Genomic DNA, 14,237 nt, shown 5'->3' on the forward strand with positions numbered 1-14,237 from the left:
AAATTCAGGGTAGTATCTCTACTTTTTTGTATTGGCTAAGAGTTGCTTTATGGCATATTATATGGTCCATTTTAGAAAAGGATCCATGTGCTGCTGAGAAAAAAGTGTATTCACTCATTGAAGGATGAAATATTCTATGTATGTCAGTTAAAGTCTAAGTTATTGATTGTATTATTGAATTCTATAGTTTATTTGCTCAGCTTTTGTTTGGATGGTCTATCCAATGGTGAAAGAGGTGTCTTAAGAATTATTGTGTTGTGGTCCGTTTGACTTATGAACTTGAGAAGAGTTTGTTTAATGAATGTAGAAGCTACATTGTTTGGGGCATACAAATTTATATTGTTATGTCTTGTTGATAAATGGTTCCCTTAAGCAGTATGATTTGTCCTTCTTTATCCCTTCTGATTAACTTTAGCTTGAAGTCTACTTTATTTGATATGAGGTTGGAAATCCTTGTTTCCTTCTGCAGTCCTTGTGAGTGGTATGATTATTCCCAATCTTTTACCTTCAGTCTGTGGATGTCTTCCTTTGAGATGAATCTCTTGGAAGCAGTATTTGTTGGGTCTTTTAAAAAAAATTCAATATGCCAGTCTATGTCTTTTAGTTGGTGAGTTTAGGCCATTAACATTCAGGGTTATTATTGAGACATGATTTGTATTCCCAGCCATTTTTGTTTATTTTTGGTATTTAATTTGACTTGGTCTCTGCATGATTAGTCTTTCCTTCAGTGTAATACTTCCCTTTGCTGATTTTCATTGTTGTTTTTCAATTTCTCTTCATGGAATATTTTGCCAAGGATGTTCTTTAGTGCAGGCTTTCTAGTTGTAAATTCTTTTAACTTTTGTTTATCATGGAAAGTTTTAATTTCATCATAAAATATAAAGCTTAATTTTGGTGCATATAAGATTCTTGGTTGGCATCCATTTTCTTTCAGAGCTTTATATATGTACTTCCAGGATCTTCTAGCTTTTAGAATCTGGTTTGAAAAATTGCACGTAATCTAATTGGTTTCTCCCTATATGTAATCTGATTCCTTTCTCTTCTAACTTTCAATATTATCTCCTTATTCTGTATGTTAGGCATTTTCATTATATTGTGCCTTGGTGTGTATCTGTTGTTATTCTGTACATTTGGTGTCCTGTAAGCCTCTTGAATTTGGTTTTCCAATTCATTTTTTGTGTTTGGGAAATTTTCTCATATTATTTCATTAAATAGATTGCTCATTCCTTTGGTTTGGAACTCTATGCCTTCCTCTATCCCAATAACTCTTAAATTTGGTCTTTTTATGCTATCCCATAATTCTAGAATGTTCTGCTCATGGTTTCTTACCATTTTCACTATGTTGTCTACTTTCTTTTCAATATTATATATTTTTTCTTCATTGTCTGAGGTCTTGTCTTCCAAGTGGTCTAATTTGTTAATGCTTTCAATTGAAGTTTTAATTTGGTTTATTGTTTATTTCATTTCAAGGATTTCTGTTTGTTTGTTTGTTTTTAGAAACTCTATCTCCCTGTTGAAGTGATCTTTTGTTTACTGTATGTGTTTATGTAATTCTTTGTCAAAATGATCTTTTGCTGCCTGTATTTGCTCTCTTATATTATCCTTTAATTTGCAGATTGTTTTAATTATGTACACCCTGAAATCTTTTCTGCAATTTCTTCTGCTGTGCTGGGCATGGATTCTAATAACATGGTATCTTGATATGTTTTGGGCACTTTCTTCCCTTGTCTTTCATATTGTTTTCATGTCTTCCCTTCTAGCACCGTGGATCTGAGGCATTACCATTTTTACCCTATAGGCTTATAGTGCCCCTGTAAAGATCCAATACTATTCCTTTGAGGTGAGGACAATGTTATCAGACCCCAATATAAACAGTATACACCCTAAAAACAAATGTTTGCTATTAAGTCATTTACGGTTTGGTCACAATGTACAGAAATGGTGAATTCAATATTATCTACAATACACTCAGTAAGTTTGTAAAAGGGTTTACAGTTTCTGATGGTGGACAAAGAACCAGGGTTGAGGATTAAGATGATATGCTAAGGAGATAGGAGGTGAGGATATAGAGTTGTTATATCTTAGGAAGTGTGAAAGAGAAATCTAAAGAGGAAGATTAGTAACAGGAGAAAGAAGAGGAAGAAATTTGGGATAGACAAGTAATTGGGGAGACAGTAGAGTACATAAAACAAACACATTCATATTAAGAAAAAATAAAAAAATGTTAAAATACTATTAATTGGTGACATAAAAGGAAAATAAAAATATACAACACAACTCTAATATACTATTCAGACGTCCTTGTCCTCAAAATCCTAATTCATGCAAAGTATTTGGTTTCACATATGTTGGGGATGTGAAGGCAGGAGAATAGAGAAGGAGAGGAAGAAAAAAAAATCTTGAAGGAAGTAACAGGATTGTTTTGGTTGGAAATCCATATCTTTCCTGCTTCCCTTCTCATCCAGTAGGTGAGGTTGTCTGTTGTTAGTTGGTATCTTTGCCCTCAGCATGGTGAAGGTAACCAGGGTGTCACTGTGCTGGGGTAGTGACTGTTGGGAGCGAGGAGAGTTCCAAACTGGATACCTCGCCAGCCAGAGTTCCAAACTGGGTATTGCCCCCCACTGAAAAAGGTGATGAAGGTGACTCAAGATGGATGTGCCTGCTTTAGGTGGTGGACTGTCCGATGGTATGGGGGGAGCTGAGTGATGACGTTGGACCATGAGTTCAGAGACAAGCTCTGTGGCTTGCAATGTGTGGATATTGGCTGACTTCAGAGCCTGTGTGAAGTTCTTGGGTGTATGCTGGCCATTGTGCATGCATTATCTCTGCTGCTACTACATCCCAAGATGGCAGTGACTGGGGGAGCCCCACATTGGTAGATGGGGGTCCACATAAGAGTGAGTGGCAGCCAGAGTTCCTGAGGCTGGGAAGCTACCAGATGTTCTGTGAGGAGCGGTGACTTCTGCTCAGGTGGCTGGCCAAAAGTTTTACACAGGTGCTGATGGTCCTGCTAGGGTACCCAGTAGTCCTGCATGGGTGAGTAGTAGGGAGACCTGTTCTGATGCTGTGGTCTGGAACCCTGGACCAGTAGGGGACTGTGATTCTTGAGCGGGAACAGGAATATCGCTCACAGACAAGCAGTATTCTCACTGCTTGAGTCCCAGGTCACGGAATGACACAGAATGCTGCCTTCCTCTGGCCCGCCATCTTGGATCTCTCAGACTCACTTCTTAACTGCAAAACAGAAAGAAGTTTTCTTTGCCCCTCTCACCCTCTCTTCCTAGATAGCAATCATAACAAAATAGTTCTAATTTAGATGTTTAGAATGTATGATTTACACACATTTTTCTATCAGAATAATATTTATCACAACAGGAGTGCTGTGAGGTAGAGCGTCAGGGTGTAAATAATTAATTTTAAAGATGAAAACATTGTTAAAGCATGGAAAGTGGCATCGGTTTGTGTAACTTTACACTACTCATCAGGGTCACTGAGAAGGCTTCGTCTGCATTTTGAGGCCAGTTTTCAAAGGCTCTGGGGCAACAGTCAGAAGTATCACTTTAGCTTAAACAAGACTTCAGTTTCATTGAGCTGGTATTCCGCCCACCCAGTCTCTCAAGGCTGCAGAAAACCAGTGTTTCTTCTAGTCACGATCATCATTAGATAGTTCTTCCCTTTCCAGGGACTTTTTAGTGGTTCCCAGATGCCACTTCTATACAGTTAAAAATTCCTGAGTTGTAGTTTTTGCTCTTCTAGCAATTGGTTTGTTTCCTGTTGTTGGTGTTGCACCTAACCCTTAAAGTTTTATCCTATCACTGCTTAAAAAGACCTTTGTGCTGGACCACATTATTCTTCTTTAGATCATAACAACTTCAGAGTGGGGTCCAGGTTTCCTCCCTGTTGCCTACTTCTCTGTACCTTCCTGCAGCCTGACTTGGACCAGGGTGTGCTGGGTCAGATGCTGACTGCTTATGGAGAAGGTGCTCCTGACGATGCCCTTGTGGGGCATTCTCTAGGACCTGCCAATTTTAGTTTAACCACCTTTAAATTGAACCCCAGTCATTTTCTAGAGTGAGAATGCTAAGAGAAGAAACAGTGAAGAATGAAGAAAACTGACAAAGAGGAAGACCTAAAGAGACAGAAACTCTGAAAGTCAGGAGGAAGGGATTCCTCTGGGGAGGATTCATCTGCCTTTGCTGCTGCTTTTTATGGGGGGTGGGGGTGCTGGGGATTAAACTTGAGTACATTGGAGCCACATCTCCAGCCCTATTTTTGTATTTTATTTAGAGACAGGGTCTCACTGAGTTGCTTAGCACCTCACTTTTTCTGAGGCTAGCTTTGAATGCATGATCCTCCTATCTCAGCCTCTGACCTCTGGGATTGCAGTTATGCACCACCACCTGCCTTACCAATGCTTCTTGGTTAGAGATTTCTGTGAGGGCTCCATTTAGGATCAGTCTTTGTAAAAATTTCTCTTTCTCCTCTTCTTTATCTGAATCCTACAGAGACATACAGTTGGCTGTCTTTACTGTGCAAACCAAGGATGCTCAGGCAGAATTAGAATATGCTCCTCGGTTTTACTTATGTTTTCCAGTTTGCAAGACTCTTACTTCACTAAATTAGACTGAGCTGTTTCACAAAGCATTTTTCCTTCCCTAAAGATCTGGGTAAATTAAAAGTTCTTGCCTTCTTTACCTGAATCAACACCATCAAATGCAGGACGGTGGTAAATATTAGGGGCATGTGAAAGTTACTAGCTTTTGTTCTGCTGGTAATTCATGTTCATCTCAGATTCTTACAATCACAGCCTGAATGAGGTAGGTCACATATAATCATTCATTCCATTTTCCACACGAGGAGGCTGAGACCTCCAGCCTAAATGACTTCCTTAAAAAAGTACATCTAGTAGAGATAGAGCCAGTACAAAAATACAGGTTGAGCTTTTCTCATCTGAAAACCAGACATCGGAATTGCTTAAAAATGTGAAACTTTTTGAGCACCAACAAAACATCAATAAGAAGATTCCAGATCTGACTGCAGGTGGTGGGTCATAGTCAAAATGCAGGTGCACTGAACATACAGAATAAAATTATCTGCAAGCTATGTGTGTAGAATGTATATGACATATAAATGAATTTTGTGTTTCGATTTGGCTCCCATCCCTAAGCTATTTCATTACATATATGCAAATATTCCAAAATGCAAAACAAATCAGGAATCCTACACACTTCTGATCCCACACATTTCTGATAAGGGATACTCAAGCTACATATCCCCCTGTCCTCCTTCCTGCTACACTTACCATGTCACATGGATTTCTAATAAATATGCCAGTTCTTTCCTGACACTGTTTTCTTTGCATGGACAAGTCACTTAGCAAATAGTAATGGACTCTTTAAGATTTTATTCTCTGTTAAAATAATATAATCCACACATGTAAAATGTTATGTATTTGTACTTTATATCAATGTGACATGATTTCTCTCTCTATCTTGATGATTAACAGAATAATTAATATCATTTTACTTTAAAATGACAAAATAGAACACATGGAGTCCTAGCATATGAAATGCTGTTCTTTTGTCTGTGCGTGCAAGTCTAATTTTGGGGTGGAGATCTCCCCAAAATATAATATGAGAACTCAGATACTGGAAGAAAATTTTTATATAATAATTTTCTGATCTTCTTTTGTTTTTTGATTTCATTACTACCTGCAATGTGGAATGAGACTTTTTATTAAGTAATAAATAAACTTTCGAATTTGAATAATCATGATAAAAGTAATTATCTAATATTACTACAGTTCCTAAACCCTTTTCTTTCAAATAATTTTACCTTATTTATTTGTCATAAGATGTTGAAAAAATATCACAAACTGACTTCTTATTCAAAATCTTTGGCAAATAACGAAGAGATGATTAGCAAATTTGTTATTCCTTGAAGTTACTCTCTTCCTTCCTTTCTCCCTCCCTCCCTCCCTCCTGTCTTTCCTTCTTTCTTTAATTCTTAGATTTTCCAATTCATCGTTTCTTCTCATCTAATCATTTTGGTAGCTGACTTGGATATATGATATCAATTGAACAAGAAACAGAGGGCCTTGACTTCCTTAATTCAAAATAATTCCTTTATCTGAAATAATATCTGTGTTCTCACTTTATCCTGCCATTGAAACTTTACAGTGGAATAATTGTTTTGTGCTCCTTGTAATTTTAAGAAAAAGAAAAAAAAATGATCACTTTGTGTCATTAGTTTTAGCAGTCTTTTTAGGGATATAATGTAAGTATGAAGCACCAAAGATATTTTTGTGAGAAGAATGAAAAGTTTTATAGAAGTTTTGATTGAACGTATTTGGTCATATGGAAGTTCTTAATGGATGATTAACGAGTAAGTGTTTCTTAGTCTTTTGTTTTTTCCCCTAAAGTTGTTGTAGGCATGTAATTCTATTTTTTTTTAATTCAGAGAACCCTAAAAGAGCTTTAAGGGTCATATTTAATTCCCTTTTATGTTTTTTTTGTGTTTAACTTTTTCATAGAAAAAAATAACTATGAAGCAATAGCTTTATACTCTGCATAACTCTTTTCATAGCTGGATTTCTGTATTTCATTCTGAGCATAGTGTTGCCTTCAGAAAGCACAGTTCAGCTGACAAAGTAATTAAAAATAATTGCATTTTTAACTTGTATTCTTTATAAGCTTGAAGAGATTAAATATTCGGCTCATAGCTGCAATTATTAAATGTCCTATATTCTCTTGCCCATTTCTCTGTGGAAGGCTTAAAGTTGAGAAGTCTTCTTATGTTCCCAGATCACAGGGGGGTTCTTTCCTTTTCTTTGTTCTCTTTCCATTTCTTTGTTAAGTCAATCAATTTTCCATCAGTCTTCTTTATGTAAAAACAAAATAGCACTAGTCTTTCTTTTGTGTGAAATTGTGGTTACAGTTTGAGTAGAGAAGCATATATAAATGATGCAGGGAGTTTGTTCAGGGGATTCAGTCTTATGCAATTGTGGATTTTGGTTGCTGATTAAGCAGCTTCTGCAAGTCTGTGGTTTTAGTACCTAGTTCTGATCTGAAGATGGCATGGTCAGCCATGAGAAAGGTGGACATGAACTAGGGGAGAGCCTGACTAAGATGGAACCCAGGAGGAAGACCAGAACCTGCATTAGTTCCTCACTGCCTCCAACTTCCATGATCCAAGTGGGCTTCAGGGGAAGTGATGAATTCACCATGGGGTTAAGCGTGTACCTGGCCCTGGGAGTGAGAGAAACTGAAAGGGGCTCCTGAGTAGCTCCAGGAGCTACCTCAGGGGGAATAAGAGCTGCTGCCTCCAACAAACCAAGTCAGCCAGCAGATGCAATCTGTAGATGCTATGTCAGCATCCTGCTGGTCCTGTGGTGACTTTCTAAGCATGAAGAAAATATAGCCAATGATAAACCAGAGCAAGGTACAAAGCAAAATGCAAGAAAATATAGTTCTGGCTTAGCTGTAATCATGAAATGAAAATCCACCAACGTACTGAAGGAATGAGGGAAGATTTGGCTTAGTTACTATAGTTTTTGTGTGTTTAACTTTTTTTTTCTTTGTTTTGGTAGGTTAGAGAAAAGGGGAGTTGAGTAAGAGCACTGCAATATTTAATTTCTGTAACAGTGGTTTGAATCTGCTTTATACTTTCCGTATTAACATTTTTTTAAAAAAAACTATACCGCTCTTGTCAAGTTGCACAGAGTTGATTAATTTGTTTACACCTCCCTCCTATATGTAAAGCTGGTAATAGCTGATCTGTGGAATTGTACTCAAGAAATAAAATACAGAGAGAAAATTATTTGTCCATTAAAGTCTCTCTCAGTCCTTTTTTTTAATTTTTGCTATTATAAAAGAATAACATAGACTGGGTAATTTATAAAGAACAAATGTGTTTCTCATAGTTCTAGAGGCTGGGAAATCCAAGACAGAGGTACAGGCTTCTGATAAGGATCTTCTTACTGAATTATCCTGCATCAGAAGGTGGAAGAGCGAGAGAACACAGGAGCAGGAGAGAGGGACAAACTCCCACTTACACCAAACTTGCTCTCCCAATAACAAAATCCAATTCTGTGACATTGACATTCATCCATTCATGAGGGCCTTTCCTAAAGGCCCCACATCTCAACACTTGTGAGGAGACAGAGTTGTGTTGGAGGTTAAGTTTTGAACACTTGGGCTTTAGAGGACACATTTGAAACATACAAAGTTTCTGGGACAACCAAAGCATCAGAGAGCTTAGCTGACTTGTGAATTAGGAAACTTGGTTCCCTCTCATAGCTGAGTAATCTCAAGTAAATATTTTATCTGTGCCACAAATGTCTTATTTGAAATCAATAAGAACATTGGACTAGACTGTTTCTATTTTTTTTAAATTTTTCAAATTAGAAAACAATTTCATTGTGTAAATAATACACATTTCTTACTGGAAATCCAGAGCTCCTATCACAAGTCCCAGAGCTTATTAGACCTTCTTCTAATGAAAAAGCCCCTGCTTCCAGGCTTGCTGATGTTCTTAACAGATGAAAAACACGAAAAAATGAAGTGTTTGGGAGATGTTCTCTGGGATCCTGTATTTCCCAACATGCTGCACCATACCCTTGCCTGACCCAGCATCTTGCTTGTTTTTTGGACGCTTCAGTCTTTCTCATTGGGTGAAGAATACCACGTAGACTGCCTCAAAAAGCAGCATTCAGGAAAGAGGAAGGTAAAAATCTTTGTCTTTCAGTTAGAGGACATACAGAAGCAAGCATCTTTGTACTCTGTTTTAAGCAGCTGAGTTTGCTCTATTTTTAATGTCATAGCATATGTAAAAAAAGTCTTTCATAGCTTTAGTTATTAAAATTTTTAAATATACAGAAATAATGGACCAGACACTCTTATAACAGATATTGTTGCTTTCTTATATTTTCAAATATGCATCCATAGTTATATTCGCATCTGCATACACTTACAGATTTGTCTAAAGCCCACTTTGCCCATCTCAGTTGTCCTCCCTACACCTCAGCAGTAATCACTGTGCTGGGGTTATGGTACCATTTCAATATACGATTATGTGTATTTACTCCACCTGTTTGAATCCATAAACAATAATTTATTAGATATTTAAATATTAACATAAATATAACATATATATCATCTTAGAACTTGCTTTTCTATCTGGATGCATAATTGAAAATATAAGCAATAATTTGTGTTCTTATAAAATTTATATATGGAGATGTGATTTACCATTGTATTTTTATATAGTATTACATAGTAAAAATGTTTACACATTTGCCACTGAAGGATAATTAGGATATCACTGTAAGCCAGGGATGGGAAGTTTGTGTTACCAGACTGTGTTTGGTTTTGGCATAAACGTTACTGCCACCCTGAACACAAATACATTATTAAGGCTCTAAAACTTGCATTTTCCCCTTAATAGCAAGTATCACTATTTAATTTGTAATAGGCACATACTGCTATTCAGTGCTTCACCTGAGAATAATATTTTGTTATGGTTCATGAGTTTGGGAAAAATTGAAAGTTTTGATTGAAAACTATTCAGATAATTGAAGTGAAATATGCTTAGACTGTAAATGTCAATTGTTCCTCTTTTCTAAGTCCCCTTTCTCCCTCTCCTTTTCCTCTTCTTTTTTCTTTCTTCCTTCCTGCCTCCCTTCCTTTATTTCTAAATAAACACTTTATGTTTATTTTGATGCTAGATGATGAGATGAATGAAATTCATTGCTTCTGATCAGCTGGTTCCTTTTGAAAAAATGAAAATCAAATTGCAAATGTAGGATCCTTGAAGGAGTTAATGCAATTCACTGTTTCAAAGTAAATTAAGTCCTCAGATTACATTGGTGTTATTAACTTCTTTTCTAGACTTGACTGAGCTTTGTAGGTCATCTCAATTACAGAAAAATAATTTTTAGATTACTTAATAAAAATACAACTAGCTATACACAAGTGAGAAATCTGTATCCATATATTCTATAGCAATATAATATTCACAGCCCATAGGCACTAATTTTCAGACATGCCATGCAGGCTGATGATGCAAAGATTATCTTTAAAACCCTCTTATTTGCCTTGTGAATAAAATCCATAGACAGTGGGCCTGATCACACAGAATTTGTAACTAGCAAAATTGGTACTAAGGTTTGACACAGTCAGTCTAGATTCAGAATCCATTTTCTTAACTACAAAATTACACTGATAGAGAAAACTGCCAGTGGTCCACAGGAGAAGAACACAACATAATAAAATACATTTTTAGTAAGTTATTTCCAACAGTTGCAATTCCAAAATAACATTTGCCTCTTCAAGTGATGGGTACTGAGACTCAGGTGATTAAAAAGGCTTAAGCCTCTACTTTTGCTTATTGTCACAAAGAAAGAAGAGTCGAGCAATTCTCTAACAAACTTATTATATAATCACAGATTCCTATGAGTTGAATATAGATAGGACAGTTGAAAATTAAGGGTTTTTTTTTTTAAGGATTCAGTTGAATTTCAATGACACCCACTGGTCTTTCTGCCCTACATGTAGACAGCTACTTTAAAGGGTGGTTTTCATATTCTAGGATATGGCTTTGGGGATGAGATGACTATTTCTGAGGGAGCATACCCTGGATTACTGTCCTTTTAAGCCTGAAGATGCCTGACACCCCACCTTTTCTGTGTTTATAAATGTTGACTGACTTCATGGAAGATTCCAAAGACAAATAGTTAAAACTTCTCTGTCTTCTACACTCAAGGCATTTGCATTATATGTGTTAAAATGGAATAATCACACATACATTTTAAGCACAGTGACCTAGAATCATAACAACTTAGGCATTCAACTTAATTAAAAATGCATAACAAACTGAGCTGTATGTTGACAAGTAACATTTTTGATCCACCAGTTGTCTGACCATGCAGCAATATATGTCCTTTCAACTAAGTTTATAATTAACAGCAGCCAGAACATGGCCATGAAAATAAGTTCTCCATCATGGCCAAGAGATCATTAGTAATGCTATCTAACACCCATGTTAAATTTACAGATATTAATATCCAGATAAGATTCTGCCTTTAAAAATATGTATGCAATGGAGAATTTTGCCAACTGGGCACAAAAGAGATCTTCTCAACCCTCCCATTATTCAGAAAGTAATTAAAATCAATTAACTATGTTACAATGAAGATTAAAATGACAAAATTATAATTTGGTGGTGAAAGTATCAGAAATTAGAGCCAGTGATTAGTGTCTTTCAATTATCATTGACGTTCGTGATCTAGGAGACGTAAAAGTCAAATGTGTTTAATTTAATGTTATTACATTAGAAAATTCCATTTAAAAACCTAGAGGAGTTAAAATGTTTTAAATATAGAGTAAGTATAAAGGTGTTCAATATGTTTATCAGATTATTTAAAAATGTTACTGGTCTTTGGACAATACTCTTAATCCCTTAAATTTTCATTAAACTAATTTTAGTGGGAAAAGATAATACTCGTTTTACAACAAAGATTTCATAAATATGAATGAAAACACAATACATTATAAAGAACAAGTGACTCCAGCGTCTTCAGAGTGTGAACAGACTCTCACACCCCATTGCCTAATATTACACTCTTCAATAGATGACTCTCTCCCAAAACAAAATACTTCATTCAGCCATATTGGACCAGTACCTGCAAAAATCAGATACAACTGCATTAGTAAGCATAAGTAAGTGGTCATATTAGTGGGACAAAGCCATTAGCCCATTCACTAATTAAACCCAAATATTGATCATTATCTACATGCAAGTTCTGTGCTCTCTGTTAGAATTCCAAAATGAATCCCCTGATTCAGAGAACTCTACACTCCAGTCAACATGTAAACTACTAATGTACCAAGAAATGAGAGTTATAACAAAGGTTCCTATGCTGGTCCATGAAAGCACAGATTAAAGGATAACTGATTCTTTTTCTAAGGGTGCAATGAGATTGATTGTTAATCTAAACATAGGGAAGGAAATAGCTCTAATAGCAATGGAGATATGTGATAACCACATGATCTACATGTCAAACTATGGCAACTGTTTTTCGAAACATCCTGGGGCATGTCTGGAACATAAGAAATACTGGTGGGAGGACTCCATAGCTTCATCTTCATTATTTTTAGCTTCCAATATGTTTCATTGAGCTGTGCCTAGTTTGCCAAAATATTATCTAATTTTAATCCAACTAAAACTGATCCAATCAGGAAAGGATTTACAAACTACACTGTAAGGAACCATGGTTTGAAAATATTACTAACTACAAGAACAAGCAAATAACATGAAAATGTCAGGGCTAACACACATACTCTTTGTTTGAGATACTTCTCAGGCCTTTATAAGAAAACCAACGGCTGTCATCAGTAAGCTACCTGACAGATATTTAACTAAATGAATATACTTAACCACCACTTCCAAGTAATACTCCATTTTTATCAATAAGCAAACAACTCTATTTAAAAGAAACTCATGCAATGAAAAGAAAAGCTAATTTTAAAAATAAATGTTTGGATGTGTTATTCCCTAAAGTTTCATAAGTAGATCACTTATAAATGTTCTCCTTCTTTTTTATTCTTGAGATAGTTCAAACCATTGGAAAACTTTTAAATAAATGGTTTCATCAGGTTTTGTTAGCTAGATAAAATTGCAAATCTCCTGAGGAGTTTTCAAGAATACTTCATGCCATAAAGATACTGATGGTTCCACACTGAATTTATCAAAATCTTTTCAAAACTGGTGGATAATAAATAAATATTTTAATACTGTATGCATAATTATGATGATTTTCCTAAAAAGTTGGACCAATATGATCTTGAAAGGTTCTCTTTCAGTCACAAGAACTATATAAAACATATTTAGAAATAACTTCAACTTAGACCTCTGTGCATCTATAGAAGACTATTTTTTTTTCAAAGAGGCATGCATGATGATATTACTCTCACCAAGTTTTCAAATATTCTGTGAGCTCAATAAATAAAATATAATAATATGTACATGGTTAATAATGTGCATAATTGTATAGTGGTTTGTGCATGTATAAATAATCAGCTCTTGGTGCTTTTGTTATTTACTATGTGGATAACACTGGAAAGAACCTTAAAAATTTATGGAGGCTTTCCATCTTATATAAGAATATATTAAAAGTTATTTCAAGTAATAAGGGCATCATGAAAATGCTTGATGTATTAAAATAATTAGTCTCTGGGCATCTAAAACACAAAATATATTAATCACTGGAGGAAGATCATTAGGAAGGTTAGGTAGAAAGTGGGGTTCATGTTAAAAAAATTCTTAAACTTTGTATTGTTAAGCCACCAAAAAAATGACATCATCAGATGTACATTTTAAAATTGTATGTCTGGCAAAAGATTGGTAGTTGGACTGAAGAAGAAAGAATTTGTAAGACAGAAGGAAACGTAATACATGTCTATATAGAAATTTTTTTAATGACATGCTTTTATTTGCTCTTTAGAATTGAACAGAAAATTTTGGTTTTCACATATCAAATAAATGATACATTCATTTAATTTATGAGTAATCTGTGCCTTCACTAGAAAGATCCAAACATGAGACAAAATTTTCTTTTGGTTTGCTTTATCAAAATAACTATGAACATTGCATTTTTCATTTACCATAACAGTAATTAAACAATTAGAGTCCAAACTATGCTTCTATTATGGGTTGTTTGATTGTTTTTGTGGTGTTCATTATGGAACCCATGGCTAAGCAAAAGCTCTATCACTGAACTACAACCCCAACCACACTGTTTCTATTATGAAAAAGCAATGATTTTTCCTGGGCTGATCAATTGCAAAAGTAGTAATAGTAAACTGAAGAGCGCAACTATTTTTTGAAGTGTTTATAACAGTGCTGAGTTTTTCTAGAAACCCCTCCAAAAACACTTTTTGGTTCTCAAATTGCTTTTGTTATGTGAGGCATACTCCCGTTTGTTTATGCATATTTTTAAGTGTGAATACGTTTGTGTGTATTTCCTTTTAGGTTCATAAAAGAAGTTTTGGAAAACAAACAACTGGGTACCATGGTACATACCTGTAATCCCAGTGGCTAGGGAGGCTGAGGCAGGAGGATCAAGAGTTCAAAGCCAGACTCAGCAATTTAATGAGGCCCTAAGCAACTTACAAGACCCTATCTCAAAATTATATATATATATATATATATATATATATATATATATATATATATATATA

At 35.3% G+C, this 14,237-nt stretch overlaps 1 protein-coding gene across 4 annotated transcripts in view; it reads right to left on the minus strand.

The window, feature by feature from the left end:
* Positions 1–8,778: 8,778 nt before the first annotated feature.
* The window catches only part of Msr1 (macrophage scavenger receptor 1), a 77,576-nt gene continuing 72,117 nt past the window's right edge, over positions 8,779–14,237 (minus strand). For all 4 annotated transcript variants that reach the window (XM_048791811.1, XM_048791809.1, XM_015486046.2 and 1 more), the window contains one exon: positions 8,779–11,680. In XM_048791811.1, the coding sequence (XP_048647768.1) occupies positions 11,660–11,680 (21 nt within the window). In that variant the 3' untranslated portion in view covers positions 8,779–11,659. The remainder of the gene's footprint in view (positions 11,681–14,237) is intronic.

The sequence above is a fragment of the Marmota marmota genome, unplaced genomic scaffold, assembly GCF_001458135.2.
Source record: "Marmota marmota marmota unplaced genomic scaffold, marMar, whole genome shotgun sequence".
Classification (NCBI taxonomy): domain Eukaryota; kingdom Metazoa; phylum Chordata; class Mammalia; order Rodentia; family Sciuridae; genus Marmota; species Marmota marmota.